The 18,860-nt window shown below is 37.4% G+C and overlaps 2 protein-coding genes across 2 annotated transcripts; one reads left to right on the forward strand and one right to left on the reverse strand.

The window, feature by feature from the left end:
* Positions 1–7,873: 7,873 nt before the first annotated feature.
* Positions 7,874–13,883, forward strand: LOC111898829 (mechanosensitive ion channel protein 2, chloroplastic). The gene is made up of 14 exons (XM_023894703.3): positions 7,874–8,136; positions 9,070–9,239; positions 9,392–9,451; positions 9,616–9,770; positions 9,868–9,991; positions 10,211–10,308; positions 10,416–10,529; positions 10,670–10,730; positions 11,157–11,306; positions 11,400–11,510; positions 12,053–12,220; positions 12,316–12,429; positions 12,873–12,929; positions 13,134–13,883. The coding sequence occupies exons 2-14, from the start codon at positions 9,162–9,164 to the stop codon at positions 13,779–13,781; spliced, it is 1,938 nt and encodes a 645-aa protein (XP_023750471.2). The 5' UTR covers positions 7,874–8,136; positions 9,070–9,161; the 3' UTR covers positions 13,782–13,883.
* A 108-nt stretch (positions 13,884–13,991) lies between these two features.
* LOC111898831 (O-fucosyltransferase 31) lies at positions 13,992–16,984 on the reverse strand. The gene is made up of 10 exons (XM_023894704.3): positions 16,701–16,984; positions 16,305–16,367; positions 16,126–16,207; positions 15,944–16,014; positions 15,713–15,801; positions 15,410–15,613; positions 15,038–15,269; positions 14,681–14,908; positions 14,380–14,577; positions 13,992–14,282 (listed from the first exon to the last, which is right to left on the reverse strand). The coding sequence occupies exons 1-10, from the start codon at positions 16,827–16,829 to the stop codon at positions 14,076–14,078; spliced, it is 1,503 nt and encodes a 500-aa protein (XP_023750472.1). The 5' UTR covers positions 16,830–16,984; the 3' UTR covers positions 13,992–14,075.
* Positions 16,985–18,860: the final 1,876 nt, after the last annotated feature.

The following is an 18,860-nucleotide window of genomic DNA, read 5'->3' on the forward strand; positions in this document are numbered from 1 at the left end:
AACATGCTGAGGATCTCTCGCAAATGCTCCTCATGCTGTTCCCTGGACTTCGAATACACCAAAATGTCGTCAATGAACACAATCACTGATCGATCCAGCATCGGTCTGCATACCCTGTTCATGAGATCCATGAACGTTGCAGGCGCATTGGTGAGCCCGAATGACATCACCACGAACTCGTAATGCCCATAACGAGTCCTGAATGTGGTCTTCTGGATATCCTCCTTGCGCACCCTCATCTGATGATATCCAGATCTCAGATCAATCTTGGAAAACCAAGATGCTCCCTGCAGCTGATCGAACAAATTGTCGATCCTTGGCAAAGGATAATGATTCTTGACCGTTAACTTATTCAGCTCTCGATAATCTATGCACATTTGGTGCGAACCATCCTTTTTCTTCACAAAAAGGATCGGTGCTCCCCACGGCGAGCTGCTCGGCCGTATAAACCCCTTCCCCAGCAGCTCTTGAAGCTGCGAGGATAGCTCCTGCATCTCCGGAGGTGCAAGGCGATAGGGTGCCTTGGCAATAGGTGCTGCTCCAGGAACCAAATCAATGTGAAACTCAACCTGCCTCTCGTGAGGCACACCCGGTAACTCCTCAGGAAAAACATCCGGGAATTCATGCACTATTGGGACCTCCTCAACCATACTCGGTCTCTCTGCATCAACTCTCGTATCCATCACATACGCTACAAAACCACTACAACCCTGCTGTAGACTCTGCCTCGCTCTAGCAGCCGAACAAAACGCTGAATCAGGATGGGTACCTTCGTCGTACACCGTATGAACTCCCCCACTTGGGTCTCGTATAGTCACCAGTTGCCGCTCGCAGTCGATAACTGCTCCAAATCTGCTCAACCAATCCATGCCTACGATGACACAGACGTCCCCCATCGCAATCGGGACCAAATCAATAGGAAACTCTACACCGAAAATCTCGAGTACACATCCTCGAATCACCTCCGTGGCATACACTGCTCTCTCATCAGCGATGGAGACTCTTAGAGGTCGACTCAACGCCTCTTGACTAATACTGATGTGCCGACTAAAAGCCAACGATATAAAAGATCGACTCGCACCCGAGTCAAATAACACGAAAGCAGGTACAGAACTCACAAGAAAAGTACCAGCCACGACATCAGGTGCTGTGCAGACCTCTTCCGCAGTCAACTAGAAGGCTCTCCCCGAGCCTTCGGCGTCTTGGTCTTCACCGGCCGACTATCAGAAGCTCTAACAGCAACAGGGGCAGACCCCTGAGAAGCTCCATGTGTTGTCCCTCGCAGCAGCGGACACTCGGCCTTTCGATGTCTGGTTTGGTTGCAGTGGAAACACACTGCAAACCCCTTGGGGTAGTCCTTGGCCATATGCCCCTCTTTGCCACACTTGTAGCAAGATCCCGCTCTACAAACTCCATCATGACCCTTGCCGCACTTTCCACAAGTGCGGCCCTTCTGGCTCCCTGATCTGGAATCAGCGGGCTTGGCCCGCTTGGCTGCCGGCTGGGACTATGCCGGTCGCCGATCCCTCCCCTGAGACTCCGCCTCCTCCCTAGCCTGAGTCTCTAGCTCGATCTCCCTCTTCCGGGCATTTGCCTGAAGCTCGACAAATGTCCGGTACGAGGAGTTCGCCACGAACTCCCGAATATCTCTCCTCAAAATACTCAAATAACGGCTCATACGTGCCTGCTTAGTAGACACGTGCTCAGGGCAGAACATCGCCCTCTCATGAAACATCCTGGTAATAACCGTCACAGACTCCGTACCTTGCTTGAGGGTCAAAAACTCTTGTGCCAATCGATCCCGTTCCACCGAGGTAACGTACTCATCCTGAAACATGGTGGTGAACCTCTCCCAGGACACCGCAGCAAGCTCTGCTGGAGAATAGTGTGTTGTCGCGAACTTCCACCAGTCATTCGCCCCCATGCGAAGCTAGTTCAGCACAAACCGAACCCTCAAGTGCTCCAGGCACGAGCATGTATAGAAACACCCCTCAATGTCATATACCCATCTCATCGCTGCAATCGGATCCTACGTATCATCAAACTCTGGTGGCTTCGTGTTGCTGAAATCCCTGAACAACAACGAGTCACCCCCTGCGGCCTAGCAGCAACGATGGTTGCGGTGGCCGCTGCAACAGCAGCCTCAGAAAGAGCGGCATAACGCTCGTCAAAATTCTTAATCAACGTGGTCTTAATAGACCCGAACCTCTCTGGTATCTCTGCCCTGATGACCGCAGCCACCTCCTCATGGATGATCCGGCAGATCTCCTCATCACTAGTCCCGCTACTCTCTGGCGTATAACGTGTCCTCACCATGATCTACCTCTGAAATACAACATACGATACATTAGAAACTCACTCGATCATACTCGCACTCGATAAATCATCCCTCCTTGATCCCTGGCATCCCGAAGATTCTTACTTGAACTGTACACCGCCCCGGTGTTTTCAGTAGTACGGGCCCAATACTACTGTCCGCACCGTATCAGTATACACCCCAAGTCCTCCTCCTAGGATCCCAAGTCCCAAGTACTTTATTATGCATAATCCACACTCTCTAACAGATCTCTCATAAGCTCCTCACTACTACCTACTCACTCGCAAGCATCTCATAGCAGCTCACCTCCCCCTAGGCTAAGGCATCACAAATCAGGCCACTCTAGTCCTAATAGGAATACCTAGCCCACTCTAGCACGGGAATACATCATATCAATCTCATAACATATAACATAAGGGTATTTTGGGAAATCACCGTTTGGGCGCTGACTGATCGTACACACGACTCTGCTCTGCATTTTTCTAAAAATCTTTTACTCTTTTTAGAAAACTTGGTTCTCTTTTGAAAATATTTTTCAAATCCTCAGTTTGAGTTGAAATACGCCCGAAGGTGTACTCGAATCCCTCAAACCAAGGCTCTGATACCAACTTGTAACACCGTAAATTTCCAAAACAATTTTTCGCTTTTTATAAAAGCATAATTCATCCATTATTCATAAAAACATCATTGTTTGAAAACTCAGTTCATAACATATATCAATCCCAAGATCTCATAATATAAAAATCCCGTGTGTGTACTGATCAAGCCGGCGCCTTTCCGCGATCCTCACTAGTACCTGAAACACGTAACATAAAACACTGTAAGCACAAAGCTTAGTGAGTTTCCCAAAATACCACATATAACACATATTAGCCACTCGAGGCTATAACTTTGTGGGTCCGTGCACCCAAACTCTGTGAACCCTCAGGTTCTAACTCTGTAAACATGCACAGCATAAATCACATAGAATAATGCAGTGCAACACATAACACATATATAGCATACAAACATTGTATCACATAACTCTAGTTACCTACTCAAGGTAAAGTATAGTGAGAAGACTCACCTCGGATATCTCAGTAAATCTCTGACTCGGTAAACTCTGGTCTAGCCCCTGCCTAATCACATAAAATAAATACTCTAATTAATACAACCCTTAGGGCTAGGCTAATCTCTTCCTCTCAATACATCCACTAGGAAGGGTAAAAGACTATCCTACTCTTCTGATGACTCTAAGGTCCAAACATTGACTAAACCTAAAAGTCAACGGTCAACCTTGACCAAACTCGCCGAGTGCACAACTGTGACTCGGCGAGTCCACACGTGTTCTTCACTCTCTTAGTCCTCATTCGACTCACTGAGTCAACCTTAACTCTGCAAATCATCACTGATCACAATCTGTGAAATGTCCCGACCCAACTCGCCGACTCCGGCTCCTGACTCGGCGAGTACCATCGTGCACTCTGTCCTCTATATTCCCTTTGACTCACCGAGTCGCTTCTCCAACTCAGTGAGTCACCAACTGTGTGATTATCGGGAAAACCCTCGTCCTACTCGTCGAGTCGGCTATTGGACTCGGCGAGTTCATGCCATGCTCAAGCTGAATTGACCTCTTGAGGCCAGATCCGCTTCACTAAACCATAGATCCAGCTTCCCAAAGTATTATAATCACGTAAAGTTAACATATTGGTGCACATGCAAGGGCTCAAAGGCCTTATATGAAGATATGGCCTCTAAAATGACATCCTAAGTTCAGAACCTCCATTAATACCCATAAAGCTCAAGGGAAAAGGGTCTCTGGACCTCTTTGGGTCAAGATCTACAGCACCAACACGAGAAGGGACCAATTACTCCATATAACCATCCTCTAATGGGGCTAAAAAACCCTAACTCTAAAAATTACACCATAAACTGAAGAAGGGTCGACTGAATACCTCAAAATGAAGTCTCTAAGCCCTGGAATCACTGGATTAGCACCCTCTTCAGCCTCCTCTTGTATTGGTCCTCTTCTATTTGCAAAACACCAACAAAGGATCAAGAAATGACTCCTTTCCTCTCACAAATGCTCTAGCTCACTTAGGGTTTCTCTCTGGGGTCTGGTAGCCGCAAATGACGACCATAAGGCCCTTTAAATAGGCCCCAAACCCGAGGAATTAGGGTTTCATTAAACAGCGTGGACTCGCCGAGTCCTTGGGGCGACTCGCCGAGTCCAGCCATCCACCCGGATAATGATTCACGTCTCTACTCAGCGAGTCTACGCATCAACTCGCCGAGTTCTTCCACAAAACTTGAAATTCAAACGAATAAATATAATACTTGAAATTCCGGATGTTACAACTTGCATGGAAGACCCCGGGGGAGCCCGTGTAAGACCATGTGGGGTAGCCCATGACATTCCTAGGTAAAGACCATGTGGGGTAGCCAATGACATTGGATGTAAAACCATGTGGGGTAGCCCATTGCATTCTTAGGTAAATACCACGTAGGGTAGCCCATGAAATTTGATGTAAGACCATGTGGGGTAGCCCATGACATTCTTAGGTAAAGACTATGTGGGGTAGCCCATGAAATTGGATGTAAGACCATGTGGGGTAGCCCATGAAATTGGATGTAAGACCATGTGGGGTAGCCCATGACATCTTTACAGGTTTATGTATGCATGGCGTATGTGATATATGTAGCTTTTATATCGAATATGGTATGTGTTATGTGGATTGTGTGTGGGGTATACTATGGGGGACTCACTAAGCTTTGTGCTTACGGTTTACAGTTTTGGTTTCAGGTATCCTCGATTTGGAAATGAAGAGCTCGGATTGATCGCAGTGCACACACCTATGATTTTCGCAACGAATGATTTTGGGATGAACTATGATAAATGTTTTACTTAATGATGATTTGAAATGTTTGAAATAAATGGTATCAATGTTTTATCTATATTATAAATGAAATTTTTACCCTTGATTTTTGAGTCGTTACAACAAAGGTATGCATTTTAATCTTTAATGTGTAATTTTTGAAAATAATAGATGCATGCTAGGGTTTATTTTGTGTTCATATGTTGTATGTCTAATAGAGAAAACATAGATCCAAAACTAGGGTTGCATGCACATATATGATTGTAAACCTCATTGGAAGAATATTGATCGGGTTAGTGTGTGTGTGTATATATATATATATATATATATATATATATATATCATATTTTTATAAAATTTTATGTATATATATTTAAATTTGTATATATATATAATTTAACATTTTATGCAGGTTTTAATTCCCATCAATATTGTGCAACTTCATTGGTTTTTGGTTGAGTTAATCTCCTTACATGGAAAGTGACTATATACGATTCAACCAAATGGTGTGGTTACTTTACAAATTATGGGAATAACGGTTGTTTCAAAACCTTGGGCGATAGTATTTTAAGTGAACCAGACAAAATTTCATATTGGCAGCATTTTCCCGATAGATAGAAATCTAATGAGGTGGAATTTGTTGAAGGTGCAAATGTGCCGCAGCAGGAAGAAGGAGATAGAGGAGATTGTAGAGTATATGTGTGCATGTTCATGGAAATGTTTGCATCGATAATCGATGATACATGAGAATAACAGTTGCATATCATGTGCATAAATGTTGTTTCAAAAGCTTTGAACTACATGATGTTAATCGATGATACATGAGAAATTGTTTCATAATAACAGAACATTTTTTTTAATGAAAACTTGAACTTAAAAATAGTTAAAGAAAAAAAAAAACCGTTGTTAAAACTATATTTAATCTATATTATCATAACACCTTTTCATATAAACTTATTATCTTTAAGATATGGGAAAATGACTCTTGAGGGTAATTAACTTTTGCGTTTGTACTCATTTGGTCCATTTTCTTTTTTTTGTATTCAATATACCATCGAACTTGTTGTTGGTGTTTACCATAGCCCTTTTGACCGACTTTTAACCTGTGATAGCCGGTCAAAGGTTTATGGTGAATACAAACAACAAGTTCGATGGTATATTGAGTACAAAAAAAAGGAAAATGACCAAATGAGAACAAACGCAACAGTTGGTTACCCTCATGATTCATTTTCTCTTTACTCATTTACAGCAAATCCCACATCATCTCCTACTGATATTAATGACTTTATGAGATTCATTATTGCGTATCTTTAAAATATAACCTACGAAAGGACATTATTCATACATGTACAACTTTGTAATGCACTTGAATATTTATTAGGGGAATCTTGACTAAGCAGACGCATTTCATGACTACATTTACATTTCCAATCAAATGATTTACCATATCATGGATTCTAGACAAGTCTACAAACGAGTGGATTCACAAGTGCTGTGATTTTTTGAGTTTACTTAACTTTAAGATCGAACTCATGGGATAAGATACAACATTAATATGTATAATATTATGGTGATGTGTCTACAAAAGCAGCATGATATTGTACATATTGATGGTGTATCTTATCCCATGAGTTCGATCTTAAATCTAAGTAAACTCAAAAATCACAGCACTTGTGATTCCACTCGTTTGTAGACTTGTCTAGAATCCATGATACGATAAATCATTTGATTGCAAATGTAAATGTAGTCATGAAATGCGCTTGCTTAGTTAAGATTCCCCTAATAAATATTCAAGTGCATTACAAAGTTGTACATGCATGAATAATGTCCTTTCGTGAGTTATGTTTTGAAGAGAAGCAATAATGAATCTCATAGTCATTAATTTCAGTAGGAGATGACGTGAGATTTGCTGTAAATGAGTAAAGAGAAAATGAATCAGGAGGGTAACCAACTGTTGCGTTTGTTCTCATTTGGTCCCTTTGCTTTTTTTTTGTACTCAATATACCATCGAACTTGTTGTTTGTGTTCACCATAACCCTTTGACCGGCTATCACAGGTCAAAAGTCGGTCAAAAGGGCTATGGTAAACACTAACAACAAGTTCGATGGTATATTGAATACAAAAAAAAAAAAAAGGACCAAATGAGTAAAAACGCAAAAGTTAATTACCCTCAAGAGTCATTTTCCCTTAAGATATTACTAATAAAATTAATTGGTAAATAATACATGTCACCAAGTTTTATACTTAAGTAGTGAACATTTTTTTCAAATGAGTTTCTTATCACCTAACTATATTATTTCAAGAGGCATTTCTCGATAAAATCGTCAAAAGACAACCTTTTTTCACAAAATTGAGATGTCATGTGCGAAAATTATAACTATTTTTGTTTAGATTTTAGAAAATGAATAATGAATTTAGTCTAATTTTGTCTTTTTTATAAAAGAAAAAAAATACTCATCTTATCTTAATTCTTAATCTAATATAAAGGTCCTTATCTACTTTTTTTATTTCTTACAAAAATATGAACTTTAAAGGAAATCTACTCCATGTAGTATTATCTGTTCGAACTTCCAACTGAATTATGCAAATCCATGTTTATAGGGAAGGTTTGGGTCGGGTGATACCCGCCCAAAACGCCGACCAAGTAATTCCACACGTTTATTTAAATGTATTAAATTTTCCACTATTTGTGTGGCCAATTTTCCGCGACTCGGTGAAAAGAGGATCAAAATGAGTACATACTGCGCACGTTAGCTGATACCACCCTCTCCCTTTCCGCCACGTCACTCAACCATACAACGCATTTATCCAAAACAGTAGTCAGTTTCTTAACGGCGCAAGTTATCGGAATTTGCTCTCTTCTCTTTCATCGAAGCTCCGCCGTCGACAAGTCCACCGGAAAGTTTTGTTATACAATTAATTCGTCGAAATCTCGCTCAGATCTCACTTGGAGTTGGTGATCAGGTGAATTATTTGTTCAATTTGATGAATTTATCGATTAATGTTCATATTCGTTTTTGTTCATTCTTTTGATTTGTTGTGCATAGTTTATAGAGCTCAATTTTATCAATTCACTGTATCATGTCTCGTTTTATGGAAGTGATTATTGTTATAGATGAATGTATTGTTATCTGTAATACTCTAGCAATTTTGGATGCACTAGTCTAGTTTTTTGTGGATTGTTAATGATTAATATTATAACTGTTACAGATATGCAAATTCTTATTTGTGTTTTAGGTTTTTGATTTATTTATAAATCCCTTTGTTTGGCATTTCATAGTGTGATAACGATATATTGAACTATGTATCTTGATTTGTCGAGTGACTGTAAATGTGTTGCTGTTGATGATACTGTATATGTTCAGAAGGAATAGCCAAGGTCTTCAATTTGACTGCTGAATGGTTACTCTTCATTCTTCAACTTGAAATGGAAATTGTACTAGTCTTTTTTGCTTCTTTATCAAGTTTTTATACCCTTACCTTTGGCTTTTACTAGTTTGGCTGCGAGTTCAGAGTGATATCTAATGGTAAAAGAGCAAACACTAATAGAAATTGCTAATTGTGTTAGACTTATCTGATTTAACAAACAAATACTGCAGATGTAGTAATGTTGGTAATACCTTTTCTATTTAAATCTATACCAAATTTTACATCTGAAAAATAGCAGGAGTGACATTTTCAAGCTAAGGAGTATTCAGTTTTCCTAAAGTCAAATGTTCACTTGATAGGAAATATTTTCCCAAACAAATGCACCTGTTACCTGCTAATTTACATGTATTATACAGTATTCCATTAGTATCAGGGGTTTGGTCAATGTTCAATTTGGTATATTACTTTATAGAGCTCAATTTAGAGTTTCACTTGTTGGTGGCTTTGACATTGTTCTGATATATGCAGAACCCATATTTTCTTGTGCCGGATCCAAGTCTACATTCCATCTTTGTTTTCTAGGATATTGCATTTCTTTTTGTGTCTTCAATCTCTCCATAATGGCTACAACTGGTTCTTTGCTGTTTTCTCGGGAATTGGGGATCAATAGAAGTTCTGTATATAACAGCAGACCTAAGGTGCATGGTTTTATACTTTTATCCATCTATCATTGCTTATCTTTTGCTCATAACCGATTAGTTGATGGCTAAACATTAATAACAAACTAGAAAACTTCCAAGATTCCAGTTTCACACAGTTCATCTTCTTTAACCTTTTTATTTTCCTTCAGGGGAAGAGATATAAGGGACACACTCAAATTTTTGCTGCTGGTATTTCGTCCCATACCTCGGTATGTTACTTATGTTTTCATTCCTCAAGTTTGTAATTGTGCAGGTGTATTTTAGATATTTGACCAACAGTCAAACACTTGGTCTAAACTAATGTCTTGTCAAAGTTTCAAAGATGACATTTATTTTGGTATATTGTTCATGATTAAGTCTGTTGCATATGCAGCTACAAGAGGCTTGGAGTGTACATCTTTTAACCTTACAAAAGTCAATAAAACCAACACCAACTAGGTGTAACATTTTAGTTTGTCGATCTCTTTTCTCACCAAATGGAGGAAACCAGATTCCTTTATTAAAAACAGCTGCTACAGTATTAACAAGGTGATTTTTTTTCCCTTTATGTTTCCAATATCTAGTTCCTGACATATTTGATTAACTCTCTGGTGTTACATGTATGAATTGTTTGCATCAAATGCAGGTCATATGAAGCTTTTCATGGTCGATCTCTTGTAGTGCAGTTGATTCCAGCTGTTGGAGTTATTGCTTTTGCTGCATGGGGTCTTGGACCTCTAATGCGTGTCTTCAGGATCCTTTTTCTGCAGGTATATGTTCTTCTTAATGATGGGATGAGAAGGGCATTTATGTCTTTTGCATAGACAACAGATTGGGAGTGAATTCCTATCCCACCTTGTTTTACCTTGCAATTTTTTGTCCCATTGACATCAGTCTCAGTCCTAGTAGAATGCATGTTAAACACAGTACAACTTGTTTTGTTATGCCCTAAGTGGCTAATAGTTTGATATTGTGATTACTTGATACAGAAGAGTGATAATAGTTGGAACAAGAGTAAAGAATATCAAGTGATGACATCTTATGTTCAACCTTTGTTGCTGTGGGGTGGTGCAGTACTTATATGCAGGTGAAACTAACATCCTTCTAGAAACTTTTAGTAGCTAGGATATTGTTACATATTCTAAAATTTTTTTATTCCATATATTTAATTTTAACAGTAATTGATATTCACAGAATCCTGGAACCAGTTATCCTACCTTCTGCATCAAGCCAAGCTGTGAAACAAAGGCTTTTGAATTTTGTACGTTCATTATCAACAGTATTGGCATTTGCATACTGCTTATCAAGGTAACAGTTGGAATGGAATGAGCTTTTGATTATTGATATCTAGATTTCTTTTTTCTTAATAAAATGAAACACTCCTATCTATTTTTTGTTTTCCATGTCCACTTTTGATGTTTAGATGATGTCTTCTTTTGTTTTGGCAGCTTAATACAACAAACACAAAAATTCTTTGCAGAGAATAAAGATCCTAGTGATGCAAGAAATGTATGTCTCCATGACTCTAGTATATCTGAATTCATTGGAAATGTTGTGCCATATGAACTTTTGTTTTGCTTTATAAAATAGGGTCTAAATGCAAGAAATACAGAATCCTACTTTCATTTATTCGTTTTCTTAAGGCATTGTACTTTGATAAATTTACCCAATATAGCATTATACTTCCAATCTTTTTCTTATTAGGACATTATACTTTGAGAAATCTTCCCAATTATAGTAGTGAAAATTGCTTTCTATTGGGTAGATATATCAAAGTAGAATGTTGTAATAGGAAGAAATGAAAGGTAGAATGTTATAATAAACAAATCAATGCAAGTACGTTGTTATTTCTTGAATTTAGCAGAGTTGTTTCTTTTTTCTTTTATTTAAAACCATGATATAATTATTATATTTTCTCTAATTTTTAATATACAGATGGGTTATGAATTTGCGGGAAAAGCTGTTTATTCTGCAGTGTGGGTTGCATCTATTTCATTATTCATGGAATTACTCGGTTTCTCCACTCAGAAGTGGGTGACAGCTGGAGGTCTTGGTACTGTATTGCTTACACTTGCAGGTCGTGAGGTACAACCACAATGACTTCTTTTTTTTTTTTTTTTTTTTTAAATTAAAAATTTATTCAAGACTCAATGATTATTTAATTCAATTTTCATGTAGATATTTACTAATTTTCTTTCAAGTGTCATAATCCACGCAACAAGACCTTTTGTACTAAATGAATGGATTCAAACAAAAATCCAGGGGTATGAAGTCTCTGGTACAGTTGAGGTATGTATTACCAAGTGAAACACATACTATATATATTTCAAATGACATGAAATATGTTTTTATATAATTTATTTAGCAATATATCCCTTTTTTATTAGAATATGTTTGTATATAATAATAATTTTTTATTTATCAATTTAGTTTCGTTTAGTTTCTAATTGTACATAACAAAACAATATGTTTGAATGACCCATTCCATTCCTTTTTAGTTACATTCAATCATATACCAAACAGGTCCTAAGTACTGTTTGGATAAGTAAAATTTAAAATATGTTGGAGAAAAATGACAAGACACACTGTGGAAAAATGAAGGAAAAACATAAATAAGTTGATTATGAAAATAAAAATAAAAATAAAAATAAAAATTGGGACTTAATGAGGAAAGCCTCATTTTGCCTAACTTTATCTTTTAAGACGCACTTTGTGTATCAAGTGAAAAAGGAACACCCATCTATATAGCTTTCCAGATTAAGTCTTGTCACTATTAAGTGTGTCATGAATCATGATCCAGTTCATATATTTTTTTTTGTGGGTTTATATAGCATGTGGGTTGGTGGTCCCCAACAGTGATTAGAGGTGATGATCGTGAGGCCATTCATATCCCAAATCATCAATTTACAGTGAACGTGGTGAGAAATTTAAGCCAAAAAACTCATTGGCGCATCAAGACTCACCTTGCTATCAGCCATTTGGATGTCAACAAAATTAACGTGAGTAATATATATATATATATATATATATATATTTGTAAAATGTAAATTGCAATATGCTCCATAGTTTGATTCTGATTTTATTTTGGGAGCAGAACATTGTGGCTGATATGCGCAAGGTTTTGGCCAAAAATCCTCAAGTGGAGCAGCAAAAGCTTCATAGGCGAGTGTTTTTGGATAATGTTGACCGTGAAAACCAAGCTCTTTTGGTAAAGTGACAATCACTTCTCATCTCCCTAGGATTAAATGCAATAAATACCAACCTACTTTCATTTCCTCCAGTTACAGCCTTGTGCTTTGAAATACCCAATTATAGCAACAGTTGGATGGATTTTTCAGAGTATAATGTCTTAATAAAGAAAAAAACTTCAAGTACAACGCTATAGTTGGTAAAAGATTTCAACAAGCAATGCCTTGAGGGTAACAAAAATGCTGTTTGTCTGTAACATTATGAAATGAAAGTAGGATGCCATAAGACACAAATAAATGATTTTGGGATGCCCAAATTAAATGCAATATTCCCCTTTTCGCGTAGTTTCAACCCGTAACAATCTGTGCTGTGCGCTCAATCTCATTAGCATTCATTTCTCAGATATTACATTATTCATAACAAGAAGATTAAAAATCATTTGCCTTTGTTTTTGTTTGACAGATTATGATTTCTTGCTTTGTTAAAACATCACATTTTGAAGAATATCTTTGTGTCAAGGTAAGCGCCTTTTTCTTCTTCTTCTTTTTTTCCCCATAACATGCTGAATGAACAAGATTTTAATTTTTTGGTAAAATGACCACCTTACCCTTGTGTCTACAAGTGATTGATGCAAATTGCCATATAAAGCAATTTTTTTTGGAGCTTGGAGAGTGAAATGACTATTTTACCCTTGTGATGGTGAATGATAAAATCTAATAACAGGAAGCAATAATGCTGGATCTGCTAAGAGTAATCAGCCACCACCGTGCCCGTCTGGCGACACCCATTCGCACTGTACAAAGAATCTACCGTGATGCAGACCACGACGACGTCCCGATTTCCGACATCTTCAGTCATAACCGAGCCGCTGCTGCAAACCGTCCATTCCTACTGATCGAACCATCGTACAAGATCAACGGTGAAGATAAAAGCAAGCCTTCATCTCGACCCGGACCCGGACCCACCACCAACCCCAACATCGAAGAAAAAGACACCAAACCCATCACACCAGACCCAATCACAGATCCCAACCCAAAACCCTCAAACGTGGGACCCAGTCCCATTGGGTCAGGTGGTGGTAATAATCCAAAACAGGAAGTTGAAAAGGCCAGGTCAGCATTGGAAGATAATATTGTGTTAGGTGTGGCTTTAGAGGGTTCCAAAAGGATGTTGCCTATTGAGGAGGATGAGATGGGACCCCCAACACCATCACCATCATCATCATCATCATCATCATCATCGGAGTCGAAGGAATTGGCTAGCTGTTTAAATGGGGGTGGTGCACCGCCTAGCAAAGACCAGAAAAATGATGTGGGTAGCGTGGGTCCAGGTACCAGTACCACATCATCAAATGAACAAGAAAAGAGGTGACATCTGAATGTGTTTAGAGATGTGACACGAGCTGGTTTTTAATAGGCTTGCATCATCGTTACTTGTATTTATTATATATAAAAAGTTTGTTGCATTTATTAATTTCATGCATGTATGTGTTTGCCAATGCCTCGGTTAGGAATAGGAAGTAAAAAGTAGAAAGGAAAGGAGTTCATTCATATATAGATTACACATGATGATAGAACTTAGTAAGAGGAAAAATTGAATGTGAAGTTTGCATCTCCAATTCTTTTCATTGTATTCATGTTAAGTTAATTTACACCAGAGAATTAATTAATGACACATGCAATCCGGGATGGGATATGTATATATGGATTGTGTCTCCTTTCTCACCCTAATTTGGCCTTGTCTGTTCTTATGCCCGTTTTCCACAGCCTGCTGAAACTCGGACCACTCCATGGTTCCATTTAGAAAAAGCTGACTCAGTAGTACCATGTTGGGTCTAATAGTCTTCATGTTCCTGTACGCTCGATACCCTAGCTGAAGAAAACAATCAAAATTCATTCATGTCATACCATGTCATGTGTTTTTAACTAACTCAAAATACACTTACAAAATACATGGTGTTATAACATACCATTGCATTGTGCATATTGCCTGGGGAAGCAGAGATGAAGATGTCTGTGTGCATGCTGACATAATAATCAACTGCAGCTAATAACGATGCCTTTCCTTCCACTTGAGCGCGTTCTTTCTCAGAGGCAATGCTTTTTTTATCCTCCATAAGTGGAAACATTTTCCTCAGTGTAGAGATCCTCGCTTCACCACCATAAACCTTTTTTTTTTACAGAAGTACAAATGTCATAATAAGAAAAATAAAAATCCAAAGTATAATGTCTTTTTCATGGACGAAAAAGGTATTCAAGTTTATTTATTACCTTATGGGATGCAAGATAGAGGCGTGTATCACTATTGAATCCCAATGCTCTTAATGCCAATCCAATCTCTTCAGGAGTCAATGGACATCTTCCCTGATGTCTCAACTCCTCATTACTAAACTGAGTCTTAACCACTCTTCCCTGCCAAATCACTTGCCTATACTTTGCAAGAGCCAACTTCTCAGCTTTCCCACCACCAAAATCACAAGCCGAATGCGCAGCCATATCCTGTCCAATAAAATATCACAAAAGACATGAATACCCTCCGAATATCTATCTATACACCCTAGTATAAAGTTTGTCCAGTCTCATGTTAAAATATCATGATAGAGAAGGGTAAAAAAGAAGGAAACATACTTTGTCAAAGCGGAGATGTAAAACAATAAACTTTCCATTTCCATTTTCGCCCTTGGTTTTTGTAGTGGGAGAGGTTCGAAGGCGTTGAAGAAGGGTGTCCCCGAGTGTCCTGATGTGGGGGACAAAAACTAATGCTTCAAAGTTGACTTTACATCTAAGAAGTTGGATCTCTTCAGGGAGGTTATCAAATGCTAAACGGTGTGAAAATGGAGCAATGGCAGCAATCCCATGACTGAAACAAATATAAATTTAAAAAAAAAAAATCAATTTCGCCTGTTTTTTTTTTCAGGTGTAGTCCCTGTGGTGGTATATAAGGGCAGAGTCGTCATTTTACCAAACTAACAGACGGATAAAAGAAGGATCATGACAAACCTATTTAGCATTGGAAGAACATTTTCCAAATACCAATTAGCAGAAGCATGAACAGGGGCTGTTTTAATTCTAGTAGGTCGTATGCCTGTGCCATAATACTCCCTTGTGCTCCATGAGTATTTGCTGGGAACCTCTTTAACTATGGAGACTTCATTTTTCAAGACCTCAATAAAGTGATCAACATCAAATATATCCGTGAAAGAACTGCACATAATATGCACTTTTTTATAAGTTTTGTGAGTTGTCAGAGTTGAGACCTAAATAAACAGGAAAAAGAAGCCAATATAGTGGAGTTTTATATACCTTGAATCTTGCCACACAGGATTTACTTCGAGGTGTGGGATTACCAGTGTTGCGTTTAAGATTTTAGCAACAGCAACTGCATCACAAATCTTTTGGACAAGAGAATTTTAGAGAAGAAATACAAGATAAACAAAATTAGTTCTGTATTTTTCCATAGATATATGATCAATTTTGTGAATGTTATGAGTTTTTTTGTTTCTTATGTAGTTCAAGAGATAAAAGAGCACTAACCCCCATTCTTTGCTGGTTCAATCCTCCATCTAGAAACACCTGAATATAGCCCTGGGATTTCTCTGAATCGACTTAAAAATAAAATTGTTATTCAGATTATAGAATGATTACAGTTGCTTAGACCACTTAAGGGGCAAAAATGGAAAGATAAAAACTGAAGAGGCTTAAAATTTATAACTTACATGGGACAGTAGCAGAGTCTACACAAGGCTTCCACCCTTGGTTAGCCAATGGAGACCAGATATCAGATTGTTGTTTCTCTGACTAGAAATAGAGGAGGTATTTATATATGGTAAACTTTGAGGTGAATTGCTTATAAATTTCATTTGTAAAATGATGAAGTTAGCACCTACTCACTCACAATTTGTTGATGTAAAGCACCCTCTAATAAATGAATGTGCTTAGGACTTGGAGCATTCCATTCCTACAATAAGAAAGCCCCTTTATAACACACAGCAAGAATCAATCTAATTAAATGGTGAGAAGAAAGAACAAAGCAACCAATTGAGGATGATCGCTTCTAAAGTCATATACTTCCTCCAAATATGTAAGATGCCTACATATTGATTACCACTATCATTTCAATTAAAATCTTAGGTATTTAGTTCCAGAACAGTACAACACATAGTTTACATTTCCGCTATAAAAACTCAACCCTAATCATGGATGAACAACACCGCTTGGCCAAAAGAAATGTCCGAGGTTATCATGGAAATGATGCAGCATATATGCACATCAATAGAGATGGAATTTGTACCGAAAACATTGAAGGATAAGCACGTCCCAAAGGATCAAAGAGATTAGGGAAGAAATTGGGGAGAAGGATCACAAAAATTCCAGCGAAAGCAGCTCTCTGTGACTGGGTTTGTAGGTACTGAAACTTCATCTTCCGCAAGGTATTCAGAATCTGCAATGCGCATTTGCGAATCGATCAACTTTAGATCGATGAGAAAATCTAGCAGATAGTAGTAGCGTTTGGGTTATGAATTTGAGAAATCTTAGTCCACACTGTTTGGATCCAATATCCAAATCATACACTAAGTCACTAACACTACAGTCTTATTAGCGACGTGATGCAAAACCAACACATGCCTAAATTTATTGTTGTTCTTTTTTTTTAGGTTGGTTATGTAAAAAAAACTTTTTTTTTTGTTTAAACTTAAATTATTTTTTCAAAAAAAAAAAAAAAACTCTTATACCAAAATTTTGTTTTGGATTATTTATCCGGTCTGTAGTAATCTTCTAGTAATACACAAGTTCTTTTTTAACAACCAAGAGCAGGAACAAAATGTATTGTTCATTTGTTTGGTGAATATACAAAATAATCATATGCAAATCAAAAACACATACTCCTCTAACAACCATTTCTCAATCTTTAATATCACGTCTATGCAAATAACCATAAGGTTTGTGGGTACGATCGAAGAGGTTGATCCCCTTGTCACAACACCATTCCACACACGCTTCCGGACATGCTCTCTCTCTCTCTCTCTCTCTCTCTCTCTCTCTCTCTCTCTCTCTCTCTCCACACATAAAGCTTCGTAAAGCTGACTACTCCACGTCATAGTTACAACTATGTGATGGTATTCACTCATGGATTTGCATGCCACATCATTTTACGGGTGCTCCATAAGAGTATACCGGATGAACTAATGTGATCAAACTCTTTGGTATCATACAGAGAACGACAAGGTTAATTAAAGGATTAGACTGGAAGGAGTGGTGTCATAAAATAAAAATGGTTAAAAAAATATGACAAGAAAAGAAGAAAGAGAAAGAAAATAAAAAAGAGAGACTCGACATGGGGAGTTGAGTTCTTTTGACATACTTCCCATGCCATACACATGGAGTGATGTTTACCATCACAAGAGCATGCCACCTAGACCATACTATACTCATACTTCTATTATTATTTATTTAATATGGAAATCATTTTGACTTATATAAAAATATTTCATTTTTGGGTACAAACTCATGCAACTCATGGCCATTATATGTCACCTTCCATGAGCTTTACATTTAAAAGTTATAAATTTAAAGTTTGATACAAGACTTTGAAGAACTACTCAATCATAGCAAGGGACTTTGTATTTTAGTTGGGATAGCCATTTATTTTAGATTTGCGAACGATATAATAATTAACAATCCTTTCAAACGTTTCATCCAGTCTATTAAACTCTCTGCTACAACAACTTCACATCAGTTTTTATCTCTTATCTTTTTCATTTTTTCCAACTCACAACACATAGAAACCTTATCTTTCCCAACTCACTTGCCACATCACTATTTTTTTTATTTAATTAAATTAGAAAATATAAAATAAAATAAAACATAATATTTTTTTTCTTTAAAAATAAACTTTTGCTAATTTAAAACAAAAAAAAAATCTAAAATAATATTAAAAATAACATTTAATTAAAAAACCTCACTACAAAAAAAATACACGATAATTAAAAAATAAACAAACTTAAAAAGGACAACATAATTAAAATCCTAAAACGACAATTAAAATTAATTAGTTATCAAAAGTTGAAATGTAGGCATGTTCAATCTGATCGGTAAGATTGGATCGAAGCCAGTGGTGGGTTTCAACATTGCACAATTCATATACTAGTATTTAGGTTATCGACTTCTTCGTTTGGTATTGTTGATAGTTTGGGTTTTGAAATCCTGTGGAAGAAAATGGAATATCTTAACTTGATTTGCGTCTTTGGTTAGAACTGGTTTGTTTAGTTTTTTGCCTCGAGAATCCATTGAAAGTAATTGAAAGAATTGAGTGAAGTGAAAAGTTTTTCGGAGAAAATTATCTTGCAAAATGAGTGAAGTGGAATACAAAATTACATGCATGCATTGAAAACGAGTGAAATGTATACAAAGTTATATATAAAAAAAAAAAAAAAAAAAAAAAAAAATACAA

The sequence above is a fragment of the Lactuca sativa genome, chromosome 6 (assembly GCF_002870075.4).
Source record: "Lactuca sativa cultivar Salinas chromosome 6, Lsat_Salinas_v11, whole genome shotgun sequence".
Classification (NCBI taxonomy): Eukaryota; Viridiplantae; Streptophyta; class Magnoliopsida; order Asterales; family Asteraceae; genus Lactuca; species Lactuca sativa.